Here is a 26,466-nt window from a genome sequence, read left to right as displayed (position 1 = left end):
CCAATCAGCTTGGTGGAGGAGCCTCGGCAGATCCTCGCCTCACGCGGGCAGGGATAAAAAGGTGGCTACCGGCAGCTCGAGCTCTAAGGGTGCAGGCTGTGGACAAGCTGAGGCCAACCAGCGGGGCGCCTACGGACCGGTAAGGTTTGCGACCTCACCCTTGTGTTGGCGACAGGACTAGAAGGCAAGGGGTTGGGTGGGACTATCCGGGACGGGGACTTCCTGGTCTGACCTGAGACTTGAGTTAGGGTCCGATGGGTTAGGGTCCGAGGGGCCAGAGAAGACCTAAGCTTTCGTGTTGGAGCAGACGCTGTACCCACAGGGCATCTGAGATCCAAAAAAGGGAAGGGACGTGCCGAGCCTTGTCGCAGAGGTTCGAACGTCTGGGACTTAGAAGTCTAATCCAGCCGAGGCTTTTTCTTTGAGAGTGTGCGTTCAAGAGCACTCCCCACCCTCAAAGTAGGTTCCAGGACAGGATCACTTTAGTTCTTACCTGACTAAAAGCAGCCTAGGAAGGTGACCTGGGGGCCTGAGAACGGACTTTGAAGGGAGTGAAGGAAGCATGAGTGCGCGTTAGGGGGCAGATCTCTCAGCACTTAACCTGCTTCCCCTCTGGGCGTTGGCACAGTATATTTAGGGAGACAGCGAACCAGAGCAGACGTTTCTCAGGCTGAAAAAAAGCCTGAGGTTTATTGACATTTATTAAACGAAAGTGTTCTCTGACCTTCTGCCCTTTACCCTCTTGGAGCATAAACCAGGTTCACAACCTTTCGGTCATATTTGACTAGTTTTCTGCCCCTTTCCCATTTACCAGCCTTCAAGTTCTATCCATTTTTCCACCTCTGCTGCTCCTCTCCCACTTAAGGCCTTCAGCAGCAACCACCCTATGAGTGCAGGGCAGAGTTCTGACCGTAATCTGCAAGGCCCTTCCTTATGGGCTTCCTCTTCCCTGGCTCTCTTCAGTCCCTGAATGGATTCAAATGTGCAGACTCACTCCTGCCTTCGAACTTTTGCTCTAGCTGCCCCTTCTGCATGCTTCCTCCACTTCTTTTCCTCCTGTAGGTCTTTGCTCTACTATCGCCTTTCTCAGTGAATCCCCATTGAGCACCTTCTTTAGCATTGCATCCCCAAGGACACCCAAACTCCACACCTTGCTCTCCTGAAAAATGAAATATTTCCTGCTATATCAATAAACAAAGGATGTCATGGGTTGGTGAACCGTGAGAGAATTTAGGAAAGAAAGAATACCTGCCATCAAGCAGCCATCAGACTGCAGCCACCCTATGGTGAGCCTTGAGGAAACAGGAAACCAGCCCCAGATATGTTGAGATGCAAATCGAAGTGAGCCCAGCCTCTTTCATGTCTTGCATATTCCCATACACAGAAAAGTGCTAAGTTCCTTAACTTGAGATGTCTAGTTTTCTTTAATTAATAATAATCTTTTGATATTCAGACTACCTGCCCTTTGTTGCAGAACTTTTATATAACCTGGCTACCCTTCTCGCCTCCTGGGACCGGTTCTCTCAGTGTTACTTGAGGTGCTGTCCCGAGGCTGAGGCTTGAAGTCCTAAATATTCCCACCAAATAAAACATAACTCTCAACTTTTAGGTTGTGAGTATTTTTAAGTCCACAATCCCATACTGCTTGTCATTGTGTATTTTACTTGTTTATTTTGCTCTTTACTGCCCATCCACTAGAAAAGAATCTGTGAGTGCAGGCATCTCTGTTTTGTTCACTGCTGACACGCCAGGATGTGGAACAGTGAGGGGACACACATTAGGTACTCAGTAAATCTTGGTTGAACAAGTGGTGAGTGGTCTCCCTGTTTCCTGCTTCTCACCTGTCTAGTCCACTCTGCTTCACCAGGTTAACCTGACTGAACAGTTCTGGTCAGGTCACCCCCATGCTCTTAAACCCTCAGAGGTTTCTCGTGACTGCAGACTGAAGTCCAGACTCAGCCTGGCATCTGAGCCTCCTGCCCAGTTTTGCCCCTCCTGGACCTTCCAACTTTGTGTCATTCCACAGCCTGTTTCCCAGTGGGTCTGCAGGGTGACAGCCTGGCAGTGTAGGAGCAACCACAAGTTCTGCCTTGGCCTTGTACCAGCATTGTGACTTTGGGCAAGTCACTTGACCTCTCCAAGCCTCAGTTTCTTATCTGTTGAATGAGACCAGTACTGTGTTCCCAACTGGTTGCTTTTGGGATCTTGGTGGTATAATACATGGTTAGTCCTTCATATCTGCAGGTTCCATATCCATGGATTCAATTGTTATAGCCACGTGTTCCAGGAAACAAACTCACTCAGAAGGACAATGCAGATAGTGGAGTGCAGTTTATTACACTGGCTGGCCCAAGGCAGAGTCTCCTCTTAGCCAAGGACCCCGACCAGTTTTTGTGAAAACCTTATATACCCTAATTGTACGTGCTCAAACCCACCTCCCCAAATTCTCTGAAACTAGTCTGAACAAAGGAAAAGAAAGATACAATCAAAGTTAACCCATGATTCATATGCCTGTGCCTTAAACCCGTGATTCGTATGCCTGTGCCTTAAACCCATGATTCGTATGCCTTAAGCCTAGGTAGTTAACAGTGGACAATTATCAATAAGCCTGTGGTCATACCCCAATAAGCATAATAGAATTTTTTTCTATTTGGTTACACAGATAATTAGGGTATTCTTTTAGGCAATGGAAAGTCTAGGTATGAGCCCTGGTGCTCTTCCATCTGGAGGAGTCTGGTTTTCCAGTTGGTATGTCATTTCCATAGATACTGGACATATAGCTCAAAGTCCACAGTCTGGGCCAAGATGGAGTCCTGCTTTCAAGATGGAGCCTATTCTGTTTCCTCCTTCACAACCATCCATGGATTGAAAATATTGAATAGAAAAATTCCAGAAAGGTTCAAAAGCAGAAATCAAATTTGCTTCATAGGCAACAATTTATATGGCATTAACATAGTATTTACAGCTATTTACATAGCATTGACATTGTATTAGGTATTAGGAGTAATCTAGAGATTGTTGGAACTATATGAGAGAATGTGCATAGGTTATATGCAAATACTGTGTCATTTTATCTAAGAGACATTGAGTTTCCTTGGATTTCGGTGTCTGCGGGGGCTCCTGGAACCAGTGCCCCATGGATACTGAGGAACTGTTGTGCTCATCTGTAAAAGGTTCTGAAATTTAGCCAGTTTTCAGGCATTGTTAATTCTTTTCTCTGATTCACTCTTGTCATTCCCCTTATATGACACATGCAGAGCCTCAGACCCTGTGTTAAGTCTTCTCCATGCTGTAGCCAGAGTGATCTGACACTCACCCTTGATTTTAACTTCCAAAGCCTCCCGCATCTCCCATAGGGTGACTCCTTAGCCTGACACAGCACCTGCACCTTCTGAACTTTGCTCCCGATCTGACTTCGATCTCACTTTGTCACAACTTGTCGCAGAACAGGCTGGCCGTGCCAACGCCTCATGCTTCCCACCCCTGGCCTTGGAATATCTCTCAGGACACCCACCTCTTCTTTGACTCACGCCTCCAGGGCTCTAGAACTTGACTCAGGGATCGCCTCCCTGCCTGGGCTTTCTCTCATCAGAACTCAGAGGCACTTCTGCAATGTTCTGCTAAGCCTGTGTCCCACCCCAGAGGCTGGGCTCCCTGAAGGTTGGTGCTGTGCCTTCTGCAGGTTCTATTTGGCAGTGGCCTTGTAAAGGTGGAGGAGTGAGCTGGCACCAGAGTGCTTTTCTACAACTTTTTTTTACAATTTGCAGCTCCCTTTTTATCCTTGGGGCGTGTACGTACATCCACTGAGGTCAGCAGAAGGATTCTTGCTCTATGGTTGAGGCCTCTCAGACCAGCTGCTGCAGCACAATTCCACCCATACTCCATTCTGGACTCCTTGCTGGCCCTCCAGGGGCTCAACCCCAGCAAGCCAAGACGGACATGGGGCGGGGGCTGGGGTGAGTGGGGAGCCTACAGTTGTGTACAGTGTTAGAATGAAAACAGAAACCAATGCTGAGGTGCTGAGGAAGCTGCTAGTCTGGCCTGGAGAGGAGGAGGAAGTTTCCTAGAGGTGACAACTGAGCAAGGCCTTGAAGGCTGCAGAGCTGCTCACCATGGAGAGGACAGGGAGCAGCACCTCCAGGTGGAGGAACAGCATAAGCTGAAGCTCTCAGACAGGCTGCTGATTTTGTCATCAGATTCAAAGCCAGGGCCTTTCTGTCCTAAAAGTCAACAGACTAGTGGAGAGATGAATGAGTGACAGAAAGGACAAGATGGAGCTGATTGAGTCCTTTGGAGAAGTAAGGGGAAGCCTTCAATCCTGTTGGCCTTTTTCTTGTGCAGATAGGCGTCTTCTTGCCACAGAGGACACCATTCTGCCTCTAGTCCAGGTATATGATAGTGAGTTATGGGGCCACCCAGGCCCATCTCAGAGGACAGTCTGCATCCCAGGAATGTTCCCTGAGTGCTTCTTCCAGCAGCTGCAGCTACAGTTGAGCACTCCGTGAAAACTCAGGGGTCGAGGGTGGGGGGGATGTTATCTACACAACACACTAATAGCTTAAATATGTTTCAGTTTATACAACATAAATGTCTGCCTCTAAATATGTTTTTAAGGAGACAAATGTTGATTGCAGACAGGGCCACATTTGGAGCAAAAATGGAACAAGCAGCTGGTGAGCCAACAAGGACATGTTTGACAGAAGACATTCCAAAAGTGAGTATTGACACAAAAAAAGGTTAACCGAAACCAGATAAGGGGAAAGTCTAGCACATACATAACAGCACGCCATTGAAACATAGCTCTCGGTTACCCATATTAAAGTAATTAGTATTGAGTAAGTGTTTCTTTATAGAAGATATGTCCTTATTTAAGGCATCAATTACTGCTCTGTAACAAACCCTATCAGAACTTAGCAGTTTAAAACAACACCCGTTTCTTTGTTCACAATTCTGCAGGTTGGGCTGGGCCCAGCTTGTGGTGAGGAGTGGGGGTTCCTCCACTGGTCTGCCCTGGGCTCGCACACACAGTTGCAGTCATGGGGTCCCTGAGGTATATGTTCCAGGCAGCCTCACTCACACAGGTGGCAGTAACTACTGCCTGTCACCTAGGTGCCCTCATGTGGCCTCCAGCAGGTTAGACTGTGCTTCTGGATATAATCGCAGAAGCCTTCCCAGGGCCAGCAAGGGTATTAGCAAGGCCTCCTAAACTCTAACCTTGCCAGTGTCAGAAGGGACTTGAAGGAATTGTCAGGCCTCCTAGAGACGCTTTACAGAGATCTATGAAGGGAGGATTCATTACACTTGCAATGAACTAACACCTCAGACATGAAATCACACTGAGGTAAAATGTGTTCATATCAGATGTTACTTAATCAAAGCTTCCCAAGAGGTTGCCACAGGTCACCAGATCACATTGGTTTTAGTGTACAGCTCAGAGTAAGGCCTTCTCTGTGCCTCTGTAATTGAGGATTAATCTGAGATTCTACTGCTCAGACAAACCACCAGAGGTCCTTGCAATCTGTAGTTCATTTGTGTGCATCAGGGTTTTACTGATACTCAGCAACTAAAAACAGTCTTGATTAGGATGGTGTTTTTTTTTTTTTTTCATCAATTGACTTTATAGTATAAAGTAAAAGTTACACATTTAAACTACTATAAGAAAAAGAACAGTTTTATCCTAACTTACACATACATTCTGTGTAAGACTTCTCTGAGTAAAGGGCCCACTGCTAAAAACAAGGGAAAACAGAAAAGATTGGAAGAAATCCAGGGACCTACAACATTCTGTTATCTCCAGATCATTTTGCAATGAAATAGTTTTTCTAGATGGCTTTCTTCCCTATTCTTAAAACTGTCTCCAAGGTGCTTAGTGCTTAACTCCCCGCAATAACCCATTCTTGAGTCTCACTACCTGTTTCCAATCTGGAATTTCATTCTTATTTATTAGTATATATTCCTTCTTGTCTGTTAGACCCACTTGAACTGCATCATCTTTCATGGCCATGAAAAGTAAGTGATGATTTCACATAATCTCCTGTAACCAAGGACCATGGCCCCATCACAATCTGACTTCTCTGGGGTAAATGCCAGCTCTGTTCTCATCGTTATAAAACTCTCTGGCATAGCCACTGACCCATGCTTCCCAGGCAATATGGGTGCAACATTTCAATATAAGAATCCACATCACTCTGTCAAAGAGAGAATTACTTTAAAATCATGAAATGAAATTGTACTGGATAAACACAGCATTGTAAAGCAACTGTACTCCAATAAATGTTTTTTAAAAAGAAATTACGCTACATATGATAGCAAGGTTATTTGATTTTTCTTAAATTAGACTGTCAACCTTTTGAAGCAATTTGTAACTTTTGACTCCAAATACTATAAACAAGAGACTCTGAACTCCTTTGGAGTTATTCTAAAAAGCTGGCTTTCCCTGTGCAGCTGTCTTGGGGAGAGCAGGAAGAGAAGGAATTGCCAACAGGGAGATTGAGTGGAATTTGGATTTCATTTGCCTGTGCACTGGGCGTGTGTTAGAAATTTTAGTAAAGGTGTAAATAATGTAGCATGCTATGATATATGGCAGTCATCTAAGCATAGACAACAGTGGGCTTAAAAGATACTTTGGTGGAGAGGGTAGCATAGTGAGGCTGACTCTGTCAGGAGATTATGAATGCCTGAACAAATGATGCTGAAGCTTCAGAGCCATCTCCATTGCAGGTGGGATGCCAGGTTGAGAGGGGCAGATCTATAGAAGAGGCTCTGGCTCCCCTACAGTCTCCTGCATATCCCAATTATATAGGTATTTAAGGAATACATAGCAGGTTGGTTGGTTGGTTTTTTAATCAGCAGAATTTCTTTAAAATCTCTACTTTCTATCCCCAACTTTACTATACAGAAGTTCAGAGAAAATGGGGGTTTATCATCTTAAGGAAGCCCAGATATGGTTTTAGAAAGACCCCAAGGAGGAGAGGTATAACAAGTCCTCCTCTGGGGCCCCTTGTACCCAGCTTCATCAGCGTGCACCATCTACAGTTTTGCATCAGCTCCCTGGAGTCAGAATATTTAAGTCCTGCATGTGGTGCTCTGTCCTTCCATTATCGCCAGTTAACAGAGTTGGAATTTAGCCAAAAGAGTACATGGGTGGTTGTTGTTCAGTCGCTCAGTCATGCCCAACTCTTTGTAACCCCATGGACTGCAGCACGCTAGGCTTCCCTGTCCTTCACTATCACCCGGAGTTTGCTCAAACTCACGTGCACTGAGTCACTGATGCCATCCAGCCATCTCATCCTCTGTCATCTCCTTCTCCTCCCACCTTCAGTTTTTCCCAGCATCGGGGTCTTTTCACAGGAGTCAGTTCTTTGCATCAGGTGGCCAAAGTATTGGAGTTTCAGCTTCAACATCAGTCCTTTCAATGAATATTCAGGACTGATTTCCTTTAGGATTGACTGGTTGGATCTCCTTGCAGTCCAAGGGACTCTTAAGAGTCTTCTCCAACACCACAGTCTGAAGACATTTTGCATGATGTACCTGTATTGCAGAGCTGAAATGCAAGCATCATAGCTTTCACCTGATATGTCAACTTCCTCAGAGCTCAGAGAAGGGAAAGCAAAGCCCTGGGCCTGGCTGGTGAACAGCTCACTGATCGTCCCTGCATCCCCACCAGGAGATCCCATCAGGCAACAGCATAGTCTTAGATGGATGTGCTAAGGGGAGAAGGGTTTAGGTGATGAGCCCAAAGCCACAGAGCCCAGCCCTGTAGTGGTTGGAGAGAAAAGGGGCCTTACTTTCCCCTGCAAGTATGGAAACTACTTTCTTTTTTTTTTTTTTTTTTTTTAAATTTTATTTTATTTTTAAACTTAACATAACTGTATTAGATTTGCCAAATATCAAAATGAATCCGCCACAGGTATACATGTGTTCCCCATCCTGAACCCTCCTCCCTCCTCCCTCCCCATTCCATCCCTCTGGATCGTCCCAGTGCACCAGCCCCAAGCATCCAGTATCGTGCATCGAACCTGGACTGGCAACTCATTTCATACATGATATTTTACATGTTTCAATGCCATTCTCCCAAATCTTCCCACCCTCTCCCTCTCCCACAGAGTCCATAAGACTGTTCTATACATCAGTGTCTCTGAAAAATAAATGACCCAATCAAAAAATGGGCCAAAGAACTAAACAGACATTTCTCCAAAGAAGACATACAGATGGCTAACAAACACATGAAAAGATGCTCAGCATCACTCATTATCAGAGAAATGCAAATCAAAACCTCTATGAGGTACCATTTCACACCAGTCAGAATGGCTGCGATCCAAAAGTCTACAAGTAATAAATGCTGGAGAGGGTGTGGAGAAAAGGGAACCCTCTTACACTGTTGGTGGGAATGCAAACTAGTACAGCCACTATGGAGAACAGTGTGGAGATTCCTTAAAAAACTGGAAATAGACATGCCTTATGATCCAGCAATCCCACTGCTGGGCATACACACTGAGAAAACCAGAAGGGAAAGAGACACGAGTACCCCAATGTTCATCGCAGCACTGTTTATAATAGCCAGGACATGGAAGGAAACTACTTTCTTTTTTCTGATGTTCTAAGTGCACACTGTCAATTGAGCAGATGGCATGTTTGGATTTGTGTGTGTGTGTTTGTGTGTGTGTGTGGTTTGTTTTTTGCTTTAAAAGTGCCCAGGGATCGGCTATCGGGAGCAAGAAAGTATCACTTTGGTGGGGGTGGGGGGCTGGTCGCACCATGGTTTGTAAAATCCTAGTTCCCTGATCAGGGATTGAACTCAGGCCACCACAGCGAAAGTATCAAGTCCTAACCACTGGACAGCCAGGGAACTTGCCTCAGGTCATCCAGTGTGACCAAAGTCTGCCTCAGTATAATTTGCTATCTCGTCCCTCCTTACTAATCCCAGGAGAGAAGGTTGCCATGGGCGATAAAACACCAGAATTATTTGAAACTTCCAACTTGATTCAAGAAAACTTTCAAACTAAGAGATGGACCTGCTATTTCAGTGGCTCATGGTGCGTGAATCCAGGCTCTTAGAGCTTCCAATTCTCAGCACACCCTTACCCCCTGCCATCCCTCTCTTTCTGCAGGCCAAGAGGTGCACAGTGATTGGAGGCTGTGGGTTCCTGGGTCAGCACATGGTGGAGCAGTTGCTAGCAAGAGGCTATGCTGTCAATGTATTTGACATTCGGCAAGGGTTTGACAATCCTCGCGTGCAGTTTTTCCTGGGTGACCTTTGCAGCCAACAGGTAACAGACCATTTAGCCTTTCTGATTATGCCAGGCCCCTTGAAGGGAGACCACCAGACTTCCCTTGCTCAGAGGCCAGCCCAGTTGTTTCCAAAAGAGAAATTTTTTTTGAAAACTTGTGAAGTTATACAAAAGAATTTAACACACACACCTATTGTTACTAGTGAGAATCAGTAACTGTTATTTCTGTTGCTACTACTGCACTCTGCACAGATAGTTCAAAAGCAACCATGGCCAATACATAAATGAGTGGTGGCAGCTGCGTACCAATAAAACTTTATTGACAAAAGGTCCACAGGCTGTAGTGTGCCGACTGCTACTCCAGAGTATACATCCAAAAGTGAAATTGCTAGGCTTTGTGTTTCTTTTTTTTTTTTTAATAATTTTTGTTTGTTTGTGTGGTTATTTATTTATTTATTTATGGCTGTGCTGGATCTTCATTGCTGCTTGGGCTTTTCTCTAGTTTTGGTGAGTGGGAGTTACTCCTCATTGTGGTGCACATACTTCTCATTGCACTGGCTTGTGGAACAGGGGCTCTAGGGTGCAGGCTTCAGTAGCTGAGGCCCACGGGCTTAGTTGCTCCACAGGCATATGGAGTATTCGCCCAACCAGGGCTCAAACCTGTATCTCCAACACTGGCAGGTGGATTCTTTGCCATTGAGCCACCTGGTACTCCCTGGACTTTGTCTTTCTGCATAACACTTGGCATAGCTGATATATTCTGTGTCAACTTAAGTATTTGTCCCCCCACCCAGAGAACATGTGCTCCATGAAGGCAGCTCCCCTTCAAACCACTCCCCCCGACTCCCATGCTATCGTTGCTATTTTCCCCTCACTCACAAATGTTAGTTTTGCTGCGAGTGGCATTCTAGGGTTATAATCCTCCTCCCCCATCTCCTCCCCCATTGCTCAATCTGAGCATTTTATTTTTTTTGGTTGCTCTGTAAGGGTCACAGAATCCTCGTTCTTAGACCAGGGATTGAACCCAGGTTCCCTACACTGGAAGCACACAGTCCCAACCACTGGACCAGCAGGGAATTGCCTCTTTTTACTTTTTTAATGTGGGTACTACAAACTTAAAAGTCATGTCTATGCTTTGTATCATATTTCTAGTGGAATAAAGGGGTAAAAGTTGGATCTGATTCTGGTTTGGTTATTTTCCTTTGGGGCATCATAGATTGATACCCCAATAGCAATAAGCACTTGTAGTACTCAGATTTTACTTTCTATAACCATTGCCCATAAAACGAACCAGGGATCCTTGGGAAAATATCCTATTCAGGAATCTGGGGGAGAGGTAGGTAGTACAAGGTGAGCCTGGGACATTTTTCTTAGGATGAAACTAACAAAGTACTCAAAAACTAATTTAGAACATGTTAAAAGGACACAGGAACCAATTTCAAGAGCCTCTGCTGGCCAAATTTGGGACATTTTGAGCCTCACAAAAGATAATAGTAGTGGATTGTAATGAATTGAACAAGAATCCCTGCATCCATAGAATTACTGAAAAAAGATTACAGAGGAATGCCAAGTAAAGAAGTAAAAATGAAAGCTAAAATTAAAAGTTCACCATTTTTGTTTAGTCACTAATCTGTGTCCAACTCTTGGAACCCCAAGAATTGTAGCCCGCTGTGGGGTGGGGTGGGGTTGGGGTTGGGGTGGCTGATTCACATTGTTGTATGACAGAAACCAACACAACATTGTAAAGCAATTCATTCCAATTAAAAAATAAAACTTAAAAACATTTTACCAATTTGCAAGTAGCATGTTAATAAGTTGTTCCAAGCAAGGATCAAGAATGAATGCTGAAATCAATTGGTGGAAGGTTGCTGGGGAGTAAGATATTCACAGGATCTCTAATGATCACCCCATAGATTACTTTTGGATTGCTCAGAGAGAAAGATACTTTTTTGATGGCCCAAATCTGGCAGCCATCACCTTAACCAAATGATTGGATCAACATTAGCAACAATGTGACAAACTGCCATCTTGATCCTCCTAGGGTGATGCCCTGAGAAGGCATGATGTCACTGGTGTGATGTTCTTGCCAAAAGTATTAAGACTTAATCTAATCATGAAGAAGATTACCAGTTCTTAGAACAGGCCTGGGGTAGACTTGAGAGGCAGAGTGGCATGCTATGTGCAGCTTACTCTCAAATGGTTTCAAAGAAAAAATCGTGTCTACATAGAGAAAGTTGTGGCAAAATGCTAATAATCAGTGTATCTAGGGACATAATTCATGGTTTTCTTTTGGCGATGTTAGTATCTATTGATCATTCTTAGATTTTATTATTAATAGTTAAGATTTCACAAAATGGTAGTAGTAGTGTTAGTCACTCAGTTGTGTCCAACTCTTTTAACCCCACGGACTGTACCCCACCAGATTCCTCTGTCCATGGAATTCTCCAGGCAAGAATAATGTAGTGGATTGTCATTTCCTTCTCCAGGGGATCTTTCTGACCTAGGGATGAAAACCAGGTCTCCTGCATTGCAGACAGATTCTTTACTATCTAAGCTACAGGAAAGCTTCACAAAACGTCACAAAATGGTAACATGCTATTATTCTCTCTTTATACCTTAGCCTTCTATTTCACTTCATGGAAATAGATGGGGAAACAGTGGAAGCAGTGTCAGACTTTATTTTCTGGGGCTCCAAAATCACTGCAGATGGTGATTGCAGCCATGAAATTAAAAGACGCTTACTCCTTGGAAGGAAAGTTATGACCAACCTAGATAGCATATTCAAAAGCAGAGATATTAGTTTGCCAACAAAGGTCCGTCTAGTCAAGGCTATGGTTTTTCCAGTGGTCATGTATGGACGTGAGAGTTGGACTGTGAAGAAAGCTGAGCACCGAAGAACTGATGCTTTTGAACTGTGGTGTTGGAGAAGAGTCTTGAGAGTCCTTGGATTGCAAGAAGATCCAACCAGTCCATCCTAAAGGAGATCAGCCCTGGGTGTTCATTGGAAGGACTGATGTTGAAGCTGAAATTCCAATACTTTGGCCACCTGATGCGAAGAGCTGACTCATTTGAAAAGACTCTGATGCTGGGCAAGATTGAGGGCAGGAGGAGAAGGAGATGACAGAGGATGAGATGGTTGGATGGCATCACCGACTCAATGGACATGAGTTTGAGTAAAGTCCTGGAGTTGGTGATGGACAGGGAGGCCTGGCGTGCTGCGGTTCATGGGGTCGCAAGGAGTCGGACACAACTGAGTAACTGAACTGAACTGAACTAAAACTATGGTGGAGGTAATGAAGATAATGGAGACCTCCTTCAAAAGGTCCCATGCAAGCACTGCTACACTCAGTGCCCCCAAACCTGCAGCAGGCCACTGCTAAAACTTGCTTCCGCCAGAGACTCCTGGACACGCAGGAAAGTCTGGGTCAGTCCCTTGTGGGGTCACTGCTCCTTTCTCCTGGTGCACAAGGTTCTGTTTGTGCCTTCCCAGAGTCAGTTTCCCCAGTCCTGTGTAAGTTCTGGCAGCTCTATGGTGGGTTAATGGCAACCTCCTCCAAGAGGGCTTATGCCATACCCAGGTCTGCTGCACCCAGAGCCCCTATTCTGTGGAAGTCCACTGCTGACCCGTACCTCCACAGGACACGTTCAAACACAGTTCTGTCTCAGTTTCTGTGGAGTCTCTGGGTCCTGATGCATACAAGGTTTGTTTGAGCCCTCTGAGTGTCCCTGGCAGGTATGGTGTTTGATTCTAAATGCAGTTTCGCCCCTCCTATCATTTTGCTAGGGCTTCTCCTTTGCCCTTGGATGTGGGTTATCTCCTCACAGCCACTCTACCACCACGCAGCTGCCACTCCAGCAAATTTTTTCAATGCTTGACTCTATTTGCCACTTTGCAAAAGGAATTCTTATTCTTTAGTACAGTTCAGTTCAGTCGCTCAGTCATGTCTGACTCTTTGCGACCCCATGGACTGCAGCATGCCAGGCCTCCCTGTCCATCACCAACTCATGGAGTTTACTCAAACTCATGTCCCTTGTTGCCTGGAAAATCCCATGGACGGAGGAGCCTGGTAGGCTGAAGTCCATGGGGTCGCAAAGAGTTGGACACAACTGAGTGACTTCACTTTCACTTTTCACCTTCATGCACTGGAGAAGGAAATGGCAACCCACTCCAGTGTTCTTGCCTGGAGAATCCCAGGGACGGCGGAGCCTGGTGGGCTGCCGTCTATGAGGTCGCACAGAGTCAGACACAACTGAAGCGACTTAGCAGCAGCAGCAGCATGTCCACTGATGGGTAATGGCATCCAACCATCTCATCCTCTGTCGTCCCCTTTTCCTCCTGCTTTCAGTCTTACCCAGCATCAAGGTCTTTTCAAATGAGTCAGTTCTTTGCATCAGGTGGCCAAAGTATTGGAGTTTCAGCTTCAGCATCAGTCCTTCCAATCAATGTTCAGGACTGATTTCCTTTAGGATTGACTGGTTGGATCTCCTTGCTGTCCAAGGGACTCTCAAGAGTCTTCTCCAACACCACAGTTCAAAAGCATCAATTCTTTGGCACTCAGCTTTCTTTGTACTCCAACTCTCACATCCGTCCATGACTATTGCTTGATCAGATTGTCCCATCTTTCTTTTGTCAGTGGGCATGTCTTCAGGTTGGCTCTGGAGTCCTTTTCATTCTTGTCTGTTTCCAACCCCAGATCTGCAATCAACCATTTCTCTCAGGAGCTCTGCTTCCCTGTAGCAATCCATCTCTGGTTACTCTTTGTTGTATGTCTAGTTTCACAGAAAGGATTACTCCTGTGTATAGGATATTTACACTGTCTGTTGAAGTATGGGACTTTCATATGATGCATAATCTATATCTTTGGGCTCATCTTCCCCAAGAATCTTAACTCCAGGTGCCCTGGATTTTCCCACCCACCTGGCACCCGCCATCCACCACCCATGAGGCACAAAGGCACAGATGTTGATTTTTACTGGATCCCACAGGCTTCTCATGCCCCAAACCAATTTTTATTGGGGCGACGGTAGTGGGGAGGGAGGTGGTTAAAGGGACATTATGGTTTCTACCTCATATACTTCTGTGTCTTTGAATCTTTTACAGTGAGAATGTATTTCTGTGTTGATTGGAGATTTATAAAAGGGCAAGACACCTTCATGCCCCAGATTGGACACTGGGAATGTAAGGAGGCTGTCTACTTGTATAAAGCAGGAGTGATTTTTTTTTTGTCTTTGTTTGCTTTCCAGGACCTGTACCCAGCTCTGAAAGGTGTAAGCACAGTTTTCCACTGTGCATCGCCCCCACCATCCAATAACAACAAGGAACTCTTTTATAGAGTGAATTACATTGGCACCAAGAATGTCATTGAAACCTGCAAAGAGGCTGGGGTTCAGGTAAGGGGGAAGCTGGAATGAGTGCTGTCAAGAACATGTGATGGCTTTTCCCAAGTGCATGGGGGCCAAGGCTTTTGTTCACTTCCTGGGCTAGCCAGGCCTGCTTCCTAAAGTGTTGCAAAGAGCCTAAAATTTCGGCCCTGGGAGCTGCTGAGCAAACCATATGAAGACCCTAAGCCTTATTAGTCTTTGGTTAAAGAGTGACAAAATTTAGAAATTGCTTGTGTTTTTTGTTATGCTTTAAAAAGCATGTTTTTAACATAAATAATATATATCATACATAAAATTTACCATCTTAACCATTTTTAAGTGTACAGTTCAGTGGCATTAAGCACATTCACACTGCTGTCAACCACCACCATCATCCATCTCCAGAACTTTTTCATCTTCCTAAGGAGGCTGAAATCTGTACCAATTAAATACTAACTCCCCCTCTCCCTGCCCCTGGCACCCATCATCCTTCTGTCTGTCTCTATGAATAAGACTCCTCTAAGGACCCCACACAAGTGTAGTCATACAACACGTGCCCTTTTGTGTCTGACTTACTTTACTTGGCATAACACCTTCCAGGTTTATCCATGCTGTAATGGGATCAAAATTTCCTTCTTTTTTAAGCCTGAATAACAGCCTATTGGAGAGCTATGCTGCATTTTGTTTCTTCATTCATCGTTTGGTGGATTCCTGGGCTGTTTTGACTATTGTGAATCATGCTGCTGTGAGCATGGGTATTCAAGTAATCTGCTCCACTTTCTGCTTTCACTTCTTTGGGGTAAATATCCAGGAGTGAAATTCCTGGATCATATAGTAATTCTGTGTTTAAGCTTTTATTTTTTTTAATTAATTTATTTATTTTAATTGGAGGATAGGTATTTTACAATATTGTGATGGTTTTTGCCATACATCGACATGAATCAGCCACGGGTGCACATGTGTCCCCCATCCTGAACCCCCCTCCCTCCCCACCTCATCCCTCTGAGTTGCCCCAGAGCAGCGGCTTTGAGTACCCTGCTTCATGCATCAAACTTATATTGGTCATTTATTTTACTTATGGTAATATACATGTTTCAATGCTGTTCTCTCAAATCATCCCCCTCGCCTTTTCCCACAGAGTCCAAAAGTCTGTTCTTTACATCTGTGTCTCTTTTGCTACCTTGCATATAGGATCATCGTTACTGTCTGAAGGAGCTGTCATATATTTTTCCAGACGTTGCCTGTTCTTATTGTCCCAACTGGTGATGCCAGAGGCTGGTCAACAGCTTTCTTCTCTTGTTCGCAAGGCATCTGTGGCATATGTCACTGTCACTGCCCCAAGCATCAAGGGCTTGGCTGATAGGGGCGCTGTTTTGCTAGTGGCTGGTACTCCATTACGATGATCCAGAGAACCAGGGTTTATAACAATGCAGCAAGCTACATTATGGTGGAAATTGTACCTTCTCTGGTCTGAGTTACAAGCAGAAAGGCATCACTTAGTTCTCCAAATCTAGTTCCTCACCTATTAAGCAACATTAGTAGTCCCTGGTTACTTGTGGAGGAGCAAATCAAGTGACAGTTGTAAATCTCATACTCCTTACTACTTTGTACTGTGCCTGTATTAACTGGAGCTCTGTGAATTACACTCTGCTGTTTTTCATTCAACCATCCCAGGCGTGCAGAAAAGATCTGAGAATAATATAGCACAACGTTGAGGTGACAGTATTACTAGTGATGCTGCAGCCCTGCCCTGACCCATCCTCAGTGCCACTGCTGTCCTTCTGCATGCTATGTGGTACTACAGCCAAAACAGAAATTCTAAAACTTTGTAAAAATAATATACTGAATATATCTTCCTGCAACTTGCTTTTTTTCCCCTCAACATTATGTTTTTGTTTTTGTTTTTACCACAAATTAGATCTTTTATTTGTCACCATTAAAAATCTGCATTTTAAACAGATTCTTGAATTGGTGGCTCGTATCCATCAGCTTATTCAACTTTAGCACCTGTCTTGTCCCCAGTAGCTTTTCCAGAACTACTCCCTTTACCATGTAGCTCCATGAGTTTTCCCAATTCAAATTTGAGCTTCTTCAACATTTTTAATGTTCTAACAAAGACATCATGGAGTGGATAAATAGATTGGCAAGCCTTTTCTATGTCTTTTCCAGTGCTATCTGGAATCAATTTATTGACCACCTCTTTCAAGTCATTTGTTTGCACCTCTCAGGTCATGATTTCTATCATCTTCTTGTTGATGGAGTAATAGCAAATAGATGGGGGGCAGCTGGTGCTCAGGCCATACGGGGAGACTCAGGCCAATTCAGTGTTAAGCTTTGCTTCCATATGTACTGGCTATGAAAGGAAACCTCAGTGGCTGCGGTCCACTACCAACACCTGGGAGAATCACTCACAGCTGCCCAGCTAAGGTAAGCACCCTGCTGGTGCTGAGCTTAAGAGGTCTTCTGAATCTGATTGTTGTGTTTTTTAGTAGAACCCACACAGAACAGACGAAGCAAGTAACCATCAGTAGTCTTGACATCAACATGAGCTTCAGTCATCATGGTCTGCCATGTTTTGACCATGGAGCACATTTTGTCACAAGTAAGATCCATAGCATGGAAATTAGGCAGTTTTGCCCTTAACATCCTCAGTAATTAGCTTAAATTTTTTAAATGCTACTTTGTCATTCTGCAGATCAGCAAGACTCACTTCAAAAACACGACCTTTGAGGCCATCAGATGCGATTTTGGTTCCTTGAGTCCTCATGACCAGTGTTTTTGCAATATTCCTTATAATGAACATAGCTGATGCTTTCACATCACACCAGTCTTTTTTAGAAAAATGGGTCAACCACTTTCTTCTTGATTCCTTTTTTGCCTTCTTTCATAAAGCACTTGTTCTTGCCACAGCATTATGTTTTTGAGATTTCTTTTTCTTGAAATACAGTACAGTCTGGTATAATCACTGAAGTGGCAGGTTAGCTAAGTGGGTAGCAGTGCAGGAAATGGGGGTTTTGTGTGGTATTTAGGGAATCTCTCTCAACAGAGATGAAACAATCGTTGACTGCTTTTCTTCTCAAAGGCTTAAAGTGTTACTTCCCACATTTACATCTCTAATCCACTAGGAATTTCTGTCTGTATATGTTCTGAGGTAAGCAGAGGATGTTTGGGTGCTCAGCAGCATGTACTGTACCATCATCCCTTCCCTGATATTTAGAGCCCTATGCAGCTTGTCTCTGCAGGCCTGTTTCTGGCTCTCATTCTTTGTGGCCCTGTCTGTGCCCAGGCCCTTGTGCCCTGCCCTAGGATGAACCTCAGTATCTAGTGTAGGACAAGTCACTCCCCAACTCTATTCTGCTTGACTATTCCTAGCCCTTTGCTCATTCATATACATTTTAGAACCAGCTTGTCAAGTTCTTGATAAAGCCTATTGGAAATGTTAGTGTAATTGCATCAAACCTAAAACTAATTTGGTAGAGAATGGACATCTTTTCCAATATGGAGTCTTGCTATGTATTTCTCTCTCTCTCTAATGCCTTTCAGTAGACGTTTTACTTTACTTCATAAAGGTTCTGTACATCTTTTGTTAAATTTATTCCATATGCCTCACTTCTGGTAATTGAAATATCTTTCATTTTCCACTGCTACTGCATAGAAACACAGTTAATTTTTGTGTATCGATTTTGTACTCTGCAATTTGCTGAAGTCTAACTTTTTCTGTATGTTTGTAGTGTTTTGTATATAGACATTTCCAACACTTGAAAATGGTGATAGTTTTGTTTCTTCTTTTCAAATCATTATATTTAATAGTTTCTTGTGTGCCTTATCCTACCATGCTGGCTAGGACTTGCAGGACCATGTTGAATAAAAGTGATAGAGATGTGATTTGAGCTAGTGTTATTCAGTTTAGGATGGGCTGCCCTTAACCAGATAGCTGAAAGCTGGGGACCCTCATAAGAAAGCACCTTCCTGTCAAATAGCATTTCAGCATGCACGCCTATGCGTGTATACTGATATGCCAAGGTTGGGAGCAGAAGTGTCTTCTGTCCCTCAGTGTGATAAGATGAGGGAAAATGTAAAATCTACTCTTTTAGAATGTCATACCATAATGTGTCTCAAATCCTCATACCTGCAAAAGATAGTGATCTTTGCATTGTTTTAAGAAGGCCTGAAAAGGGAAGGCATCGTAGTAAGAAAGTGAACACGTGCCGTTTGATTTCCTTTCCTATGTGACCTTCATGGTGTTTATATAGTGATCATTCCCGACTCATTTTTTTACATCTAATTTTCTCCTCTGCCAGAAACTCATTTTAACCAGCAGTGCCAGTGTCACCTTTGAGGGTGTTGACATCAAGAATGGAACTGAAGACCTCCCTTATGCCATGAAACCCATTGACTACTACACGGAGACAAAGATCTTACAAGAGAAAGTACGTACCTGACAACTGGTTGAGTCAGTGACAAACGAGTTCCATGAACATCTGTAGGATTTATTTATTTATTTATTTTTATTTTATTTTATATTATTTTTAAACTTTACAATATTGTACTAGCTCTGCCAAACATCGAAATGAATCCGCCACAGGTACACCCGTGCCCCCATCCTGAACCCCCCCCTCCCCACACCCTCCCCCTGGGTCGTCCCAGTGCACCAGCCCCAAGCATCCAGTATCATGCATCGAACCTGGACTGGCGACTTGTTCATACATGATATTATACATGTTTCAATGCCATTCTCCCAAATCTCCCCACCCTCTCCCTCTCCCGCAGAGTCCATGACTGTTCTATACATCAGTGTCTCTTTTGCTGTCTCGTACACAGGGTTATTGTTACCATCTTTCTAAATTCCATATATATGCGTTAGTATACTGTATTGGTGTTTTTCTTTCTGGCTTACTTCACTCTGTATAATAGGCTCCAGGTTCATCCACCTCATTAGAACTGATTCAAATGTATTCTTTTTAATGGCTGAGTAATACTCCATTGTGTATATGTACCACAGCTTTCTTATCCATTCATCTGCTGATGGGCATCTAGGTTGCTTCCATGTCCTGGCTATTATAAACAGTGCTGCGATGAACATTGGGGTACACATGTCTCTTTCCCTTCTGGTTTCCTCAGTGTGTATGCCCAGCAGTGGGATTGCTGGATCATAAGGCAGTTCTATTTCCAATTTTTTAAGGAATCTCCACACTGTTCTCCATAGTGGCTGTACTAGTTTGCATTCCCACCAACAGTGTAAGAGGGTTCCCTTTTCTCCACACCCTCTCCAGCATTTATTGCTTGTAGACTTTTGGATCGCAGCCATTCTGACTGGCATGAAATGGTACCTCATAGTGGTTTTGATTTGCATTTCTCTGATAATGAGTGATGTTGAGCATCTTTTCATGTGTGCGGCTTGGACCTGGGAAGTGCAGGCAGCCCAGGGCCGGCCTCGGATGGTTCCCGGCGGAGCAACCTAGAGCCTGAGCAGTGTGGACAGGGAGGCTACACGTGCCGTGAACAGGGGGCAGACCCAGTGTGGCTGAGGCACTGCGAGCACACACCAGTGTTATTTGTTTGCAGCATCCCTCCCTACCTCCCCACAGCGCGACTGAACAAGTGAGCCTTAAAAAAAAAAAAAAAGTGTCCTCCATCGTCCCCCTTGTGTCAGGGCGGAAACCAGACACTGAAGAGACCAGCAAACAGAAGAAGCTATAACAGAGGGAACCGCCTTGGAAGCGACAGGCAATAGATTAAAACCCTGTGGTTACTACCAACTACATAGGAAGGGGCCTATAGATCTTGAGAAATATAAGTCGGACCAAGGAACTAGCCAAAAATGAACTGAACCCACAATACTCACAACAAAACCGGAGAAAGTCCTAGATATATTTTTACTATTTTTACGATCATTCTTTCTTTCTTTTTTTTTATTTTTTTAAAAAAAATTTTTAAGTCCGCTATTATTCCTTTAATTTTCACTTTTATAACCGATTACTTTGCAAAAAAAAAAAAAAAGAGAGAGAAGACCCTATTCTTTTTTTAAAAGCAAACTTCATATATATATTTTTTATAATTTTTTTGACCTTGTTTTTTTTTTCTTTTTTTTTTTCCTTCTTTTCTTTAGGATTTAGATTCTTAAGAAGAATGTTTATGAACATAGAATGTTAGTATTCTGAAGCCTAACTACATAACTTGTGAAATAAAATTTGTGGATGAAATTCAGTTCTAAAGATGATAACAGAAAAAATAGTAACAGAATATCCTAATGTGGCCAGACGCTACTCTGTGTGTTTTACAGGGGATTGCTTCATTTAAGCTTCATGCTGCTGCTAAGTCCCTTCAGTCGTGTCCAACTCTGTGCAACCCCAGAGACAGCAGCCCACCAGGCTCCCAGTCCCTGGGATTCTCCAGGCAAGAACACTGGAGTGGGTTGCCATTTCCTTCTCCAGTGCATGAAAGTGAAAAGTGAAAGTGAAGTTGCTCAGTCATGTCCGACTCTTAGCAACCCCATGGACTGCAGCCTACCAGGCTTCTCCGTCCATGGGATTTTCCAGGCAAGCTTCATGGTGACCCCTTAAGGCAGGTACTATGATCTTCACCAGGTTACAGAAGACACTTGAGGACAGCTGATACACAGAGGTTCTAAGCTTCCTGAGGCCATGCAGCTCTAGAGCCTGCACTCAACCTCTGCTCCAGAAATCAGACAATTGATGATAATCCAAAGTGGCAGGCAAAATTCAGCTAAACACTCAAGTGTGTTTTCATTTGAATACACCTTCCTAGTACTCTTGCACCCCCTACTCTTTAAAAAAAAAAGCAAACAATGGAAGGATCTTGCTTTATTTTAAGGGAAAGTGGTTTTCCACTTGGCAACTCAGCTTCACTAGGGAGCTCCTGATTTTAGCAGTGGTCTGGGCCACATAACGGAGACTCTGACAGTTGCCAGCTCCAGGACTAATGTCCAGGAGAATATTACCAGGCGGACACCCTACACTGCAGACCCTGGGTGTTCATCAGCTACGGGCAGCTTACCTTAGCTGGGCAGCTGTGAGTGACCCTCCCAGGTGTTGGTAGTGGACCGCACCCACTGAGGTTTCCTTTCATAGCCAGTACATGTGGAAGAAAAGCTTAACACTGAATTGGTCTGAGTCTCCCTGCATGGCCTGAGCACCAGCTGCCCCCCATCTGTTTGCTATTATTCCAATTTGGAATGTCCCAGAAGAGCTCATCTGCTGGGAAACCCAAGGGCCTTTCAGTGCAGGGGTGGAGGCCTCGCCATTTGCAAGCTCCAATCCTGGGTCTGTCCCCTTGCTTCTTGGAGCACAGAGAGCCTCCCAGAGGCGTTTACAGGCTTACCTTATTTCCAGCAGAGTACCCAACAAGTCAACACAAGTGAGACCCCTTTGGGTAACTCCGATCATTGTGAACAGTCGGCAGGTAACTTGAACTCGCTCGGACTAAAACATGAGCAAGGATTTTGCCACAGTAGAGTAGAAACCCTCAGTGAGGCGGTAGAATGAGTTGACATGGGCCATCTCGTTTCATCACGATCTCCATTTTTAGCAACAACCTAACAGATCTTTGGGAAGTTTTGTTCCTTTTGAGACAAACCCTGTTTCTCTGTACTTTAAGGCCAGTCCTTTCTATTGGATCTTACCGGCTTTGACACAGCTCTCTGTCCTGTGTCTTCAGATGTGGGTGTTGGGGTGGAGAAAGGGACAGAGAAGTAGTCTAGAATTCTTCAGTGTCTGCAACCCACACACTCCCTTTGCTCTCCTGCAGGCAGTCCTGGGTGCCCATGATCCCGAGAAGAATTTCCTGACCACAGCCATCCGCCCTCATGGTATTTTTGGCCCAAGGGACCCCCAGTTAGTCCCCATTCTCATTGAGGCAGCCAAGAAAGGCAAGATGAAGTTCATGATTGGGTAAGTTGGCCCCTGACTGCCCCCCTCCATGCCCCCCGGCCCCTGAAACAAGGGTCAGTCACCATCGGCCCTTTTCTCCTGTGGCCTTGTCTTCTGCCTGTTGTCCGTTTCCTGTGGCTGCCACAAGAAATGAGGTGGAGAATAACAAAAATGGATTCACTCCCTGTGCTGGAGTCCAGGACTCCAAAATCCAGGTGTTGGTGGGGTTGGCTCCCTGTGGAGGCTCTGAGGGGGTCTGTTCCAGGCCTTGCTCCCAGCCTCACATGGCTGTCAGCAACCCTTAGCTTGTAGACATGTCACTTCAATCTCAGCCTAATCTTCACATGACATGCTTTTCTCTGTGTGTCTTTTCCAAAAGATCCCTCCTCTTATAAGGACACCAGTCATTAGGTTTAAGGCCACCCTACTCTAGCACAACCTCGTCTTAACTAATTATGTATTCAAAGACCTCATCTCCAGATACGGTCATAGTCACAGGTTCCAGGGAGACATTGATTTCTGCCCCATGACCCTCTCAGGCAGGCTGGAAAAATATTTGTGTCCATGTTTGGAAATTCAGGAAACTGACTCAGAGGGGAAACAATTGTCCCAGGGTCAAGGGCTAGGCCCTCCACTTTCCTTGCATCTAGGAAGGCAAGGGGAGGTGTTAACATTCCTCCTCTGGGCCTCTGCAGGTGATGAGAGTGGTTCTGTGTCCCCAGTACAGCTTTCCTTCCCTCCTTCCTTCTATTCATCCATCCATCCTTTCTTCCTTCATTCTCCTTTCTTCCTTTCTTTCCACCCTTATTCTTGTGCTTTGCCACCTTGCCTCCCTGCCTCTCGCTCAGCCTCCCTGCCACAGGACTAGAAAGAGTTAGTAGAGAACTCTTGAGGCCAGAGCAATGGATTGGCCTACAGTGCCCTGGAGGGAGTTGAGAGCTGCTGTCCAAACTGGAGCCCAGAGAAGACACCACCAGCATAGGCTATGCCAGGATGGGGCAGGCAGGGCTAGGGGCTTTCAGATTCATGGGTTGGCCCCTAAATATCCCTCTGGCCCTGAAGGCCCAGGAGCCCTGGCCTCCAGCACATCTTCATGGATGCCCAGGTGTACCTGGGCTGGCATTGCCAAGGTGGGTCGCAGCCCTGGGTCCACGCTTAGGGACTCTGCCAGGTGTGCAGCTGAGTGCTCCAGGCACAGGGGACTCATTCCTTGTGCACCTGCAGGAACGGAAAGAACTTGGTAGACTTTACCTTTGTGGAGAACGTGGTCCACGGACACATCCTGGCTGCAGAGCACCTCTCCCAGGACACCGCCTTGGGTGGGAAGGTAATGCACCTGCTTCCACCTGCTCAACAGTAGCTGGCCCTCCTGCCCCTGTGTGTCCCTGTGATGCCATCTGCTGGCACACTGCTTCTCTGACCCTGCTTCCTGGAAGACCTACCTTAGGATCCCACTGGGCCATGGTCAAGCCCTCTGACAAGGGACGGTCTGCTCTTACACAGAGATGGGAGACCACACTCCTAGGTCCCCCTTCCTTGTTTCTCACTCCCAATTTTGGAATCCCCTCCCCATTGGGGTCTCATTTTTCTTTCCTGGATTTCGGCCCTTTTCTGACCCAGAACTCTCAATGTGGAGGGGGGAGGGAGCACATTTGGGAAAGGTCATACGACCCATTCATAGCATCTGAAGATAAGATCCTTTACCATGATTAACACAGTTATTAAAACAACCAACATACCTTCCCAAGTACAGTCTAAGCTTCACTTGAAATCCTGGCCCACAGCTAAACTTTGATCACCTTCCCCACTACACCGGAAAGTTGCCTGTAGCTGCAAACCCAAAAGGCCTGTCACTCACTGGCTGACATTTGCAGACTTGAGGACCACGAGAAATGCTGCACTCTGTGTGGGCTTAATCTCCACCTTATTTTTGAGCTGCCCTGCGAAGGAACTGGGGTGGGCAGGTAGGGAGCGGCCCCTGGCTTCTCAAAATATTGGTCTTGGCTAAGCCAGCAGGCTGCGGCTGAACTCCAAGCATGGCCTGCTCCCCACGCTGCTGGGAAGCAGTTCCTAGTTTCTGGTTCTCTCTGCAGGCTTTTCACATCACCAACGACGAGCCCATCCCCTTCTGGACTTTCCTGTCCCGAATCCTGACAGGCCTCAATTACGAAGCCCCCAAGTACCACATCCCCTACTGGCTGGCCTACTATCTAGCCCTCCTTGTGTCCCTCCTGGTGATGGTGATCAGTCCTGTCATCCAGCTTCAGCCCACTTTCACGCCCATGCGGGTTGCACTGGCCGGCACTTTCCACTACTACAGCTGCGAGAAAGCCAAAAAACTCATGGGCTACCGGCCGCTGGTCACCATGGATGATGCTGTGGACAAGACCGTGAGGAGCTTTCACCACCTGCGCAAGGTCATGTGAGGTGCCCCCAGCCCTGGCCCTTTGATGCATTCCCTAGCTGATAACTCTCTCCCCTGGAGACCAATAAACTAACCTCCTTCCAGTGATCATCTTCTTAGCTTAGGTCTACCCCGGCCAGTTTGATGACAGCACATCTACCCTTCCGTGACCAAGAGGACAGTTAAATTAGCAGACACGTCTTCTTCGTGGGACTGGATGTTGATTTCTTAAAACAGGGCAGCAGCTTCCTATTCTAAGTGTTTTGTGTTCTCTCCACTCCTGGGTTCCTTAATCATTCCAGTGTCCCCTGTGCACAACCGAAGAAGCTGTAGGGAAGAAACAGCCATTTGCTGATTGAGGAGGGGGTCCTAGATTTATTTCCATGCAGACTGTTCAAGGAGCCACAGATGACAAATACTCTAGAGAAAAGCAGAAGTTATGTGAGGCATCAAATGTACATTTCAAATAGACACAGTTGAGAGAAAAAGCTTAGAAAGCTTGAACAACTATAAACCCCCAATCCCCATGGGGAAAAGACTGCTGGTTTTTCACCTCCTTGCATGCCCCGGAGTTCTCTCTCAGGTACAGCTGCTGTGCCTGCCTGCGTTATTTTTCATAAAGCATTCTTTCGTGTACACCTTTCTTATCATCCACAGAGCCCTCTTGTCCTTTTAATGGCAAGGTGGGACACTTGTCCAGTGGACAGGAAGCCATGGGAAAGGTCAGAGAGAAGAGCCTCTCCTTTATCTGCTTGGAGATGGTACAGAAAGGGCTATTTCCTCACAGCTCATGCTCACAGAACCCTTTAGGGCAGTTCCCCAAAATCAGCACGTATAGTGAATCAGTGTTCTTTATTTTCTGTTGTTCTTACAGAACCTGGTTTCTTCTTAGACTTATTTAAATGTAATCTTAAAGATGTCTATTTTTTTTCCTCTACCTCTGTCCAAGGGTGGGGAGGCACCTGGGAAGACTGGAATAAACTGAAGGTATTGTACATGCCATGCAGTGTGTGTGATACAAACTTCATCTCAACCTAGGGGGAAACTGAACTGCCAGGGTGAGGGAACACAGACAGAAATAAGACAGATCTTTGGCCTAAGGCACTTAGAATAGAGGAGTTAAGATACATTCAGAAGGCCCTGTAATACAAGGCAGGAAATAAGATCAGGTGGTGTAAGTTCTGAGGAGGGATACATGGCTTCCAGCCAAGACCGTGTAGGTTGAAGAGTCACTGGGTACAGGCCCCTAGATGGTGTTTCAAGGTAAAAGGTCAGGTTCACGGGTATTGATTTGTCATAGTTTCATTAGCAGTGTGTTGTGTCTCTGAAGTATGGACGCATCCTGTGACTTGGAGGAACATGGAGCAGTAGGAGTTTGAAAGTGAAAGTTGCTCAGTCGTGTCTGACTCTTTGCAACTCCATGGACTATACAGTCCATGGAATTCTCCAGGCCAGAATACTGAAGTGGGTAGCCTTTCCCTTCTCCAGGGGATCTTCCCAACCCAGGGATTGAACCCAGGTCTCCTGCATTGCAGAAAGATTCTTTACCAGCTGAGCCACCAGGGAAGCCCAAGAATACTGG

General features: G+C 45.3%; 1 protein-coding gene and 1 pseudogene across 4 annotated transcripts; one reads left to right on the top strand and one right to left on the bottom strand.

Annotated features, from left to right (window-relative positions):
* Positions 1-25,884, top strand: NSDHL (NAD(P) dependent steroid dehydrogenase-like). 4 transcript variants are annotated; one of them, XM_006055534.4, is made up of 8 exons: positions 1-139; positions 4,635-4,714; positions 9,111-9,269; positions 14,475-14,621; positions 18,893-19,021; positions 22,359-22,501; positions 23,705-23,807; positions 24,574-25,884. In XM_006055534.4, the coding sequence occupies exons 2-8, from the start codon at positions 4,658-4,660 to the stop codon at positions 24,904-24,906; spliced, it is 1,071 nt and encodes a 356-aa protein (XP_006055596.1). In that variant the 5' UTR covers positions 1-139; positions 4,635-4,657; the 3' UTR covers positions 24,907-25,884. The 4 variants fall into 4 exon arrangements, with proteins under 4 accessions (XP_006055596.1, XP_044793478.1, XP_025132935.1 ...); XM_025277150.3 differs by having other exon boundaries at positions 8-139; positions 4,615-4,714; XM_044937542.2 differs by lacking the exon at positions 1-139 and adding an exon at positions 3,772-3,956.
* Positions 16,543-18,450, bottom strand: LOC102399110 (annotated as a pseudogene).
* Positions 25,885-26,466: the final 582 nt, after the last annotated feature.

Source organism: Bubalus bubalis, chromosome X (assembly GCF_019923935.1).
Source record: "Bubalus bubalis isolate 160015118507 breed Murrah chromosome X, NDDB_SH_1, whole genome shotgun sequence".
Classification (NCBI taxonomy): Eukaryota; Metazoa; Chordata; class Mammalia; order Artiodactyla; family Bovidae; genus Bubalus; species Bubalus bubalis.
Note: the sequence above shows the minus strand (reverse complement) of the source record. Positions and strands in the feature narration are given on the sequence as shown.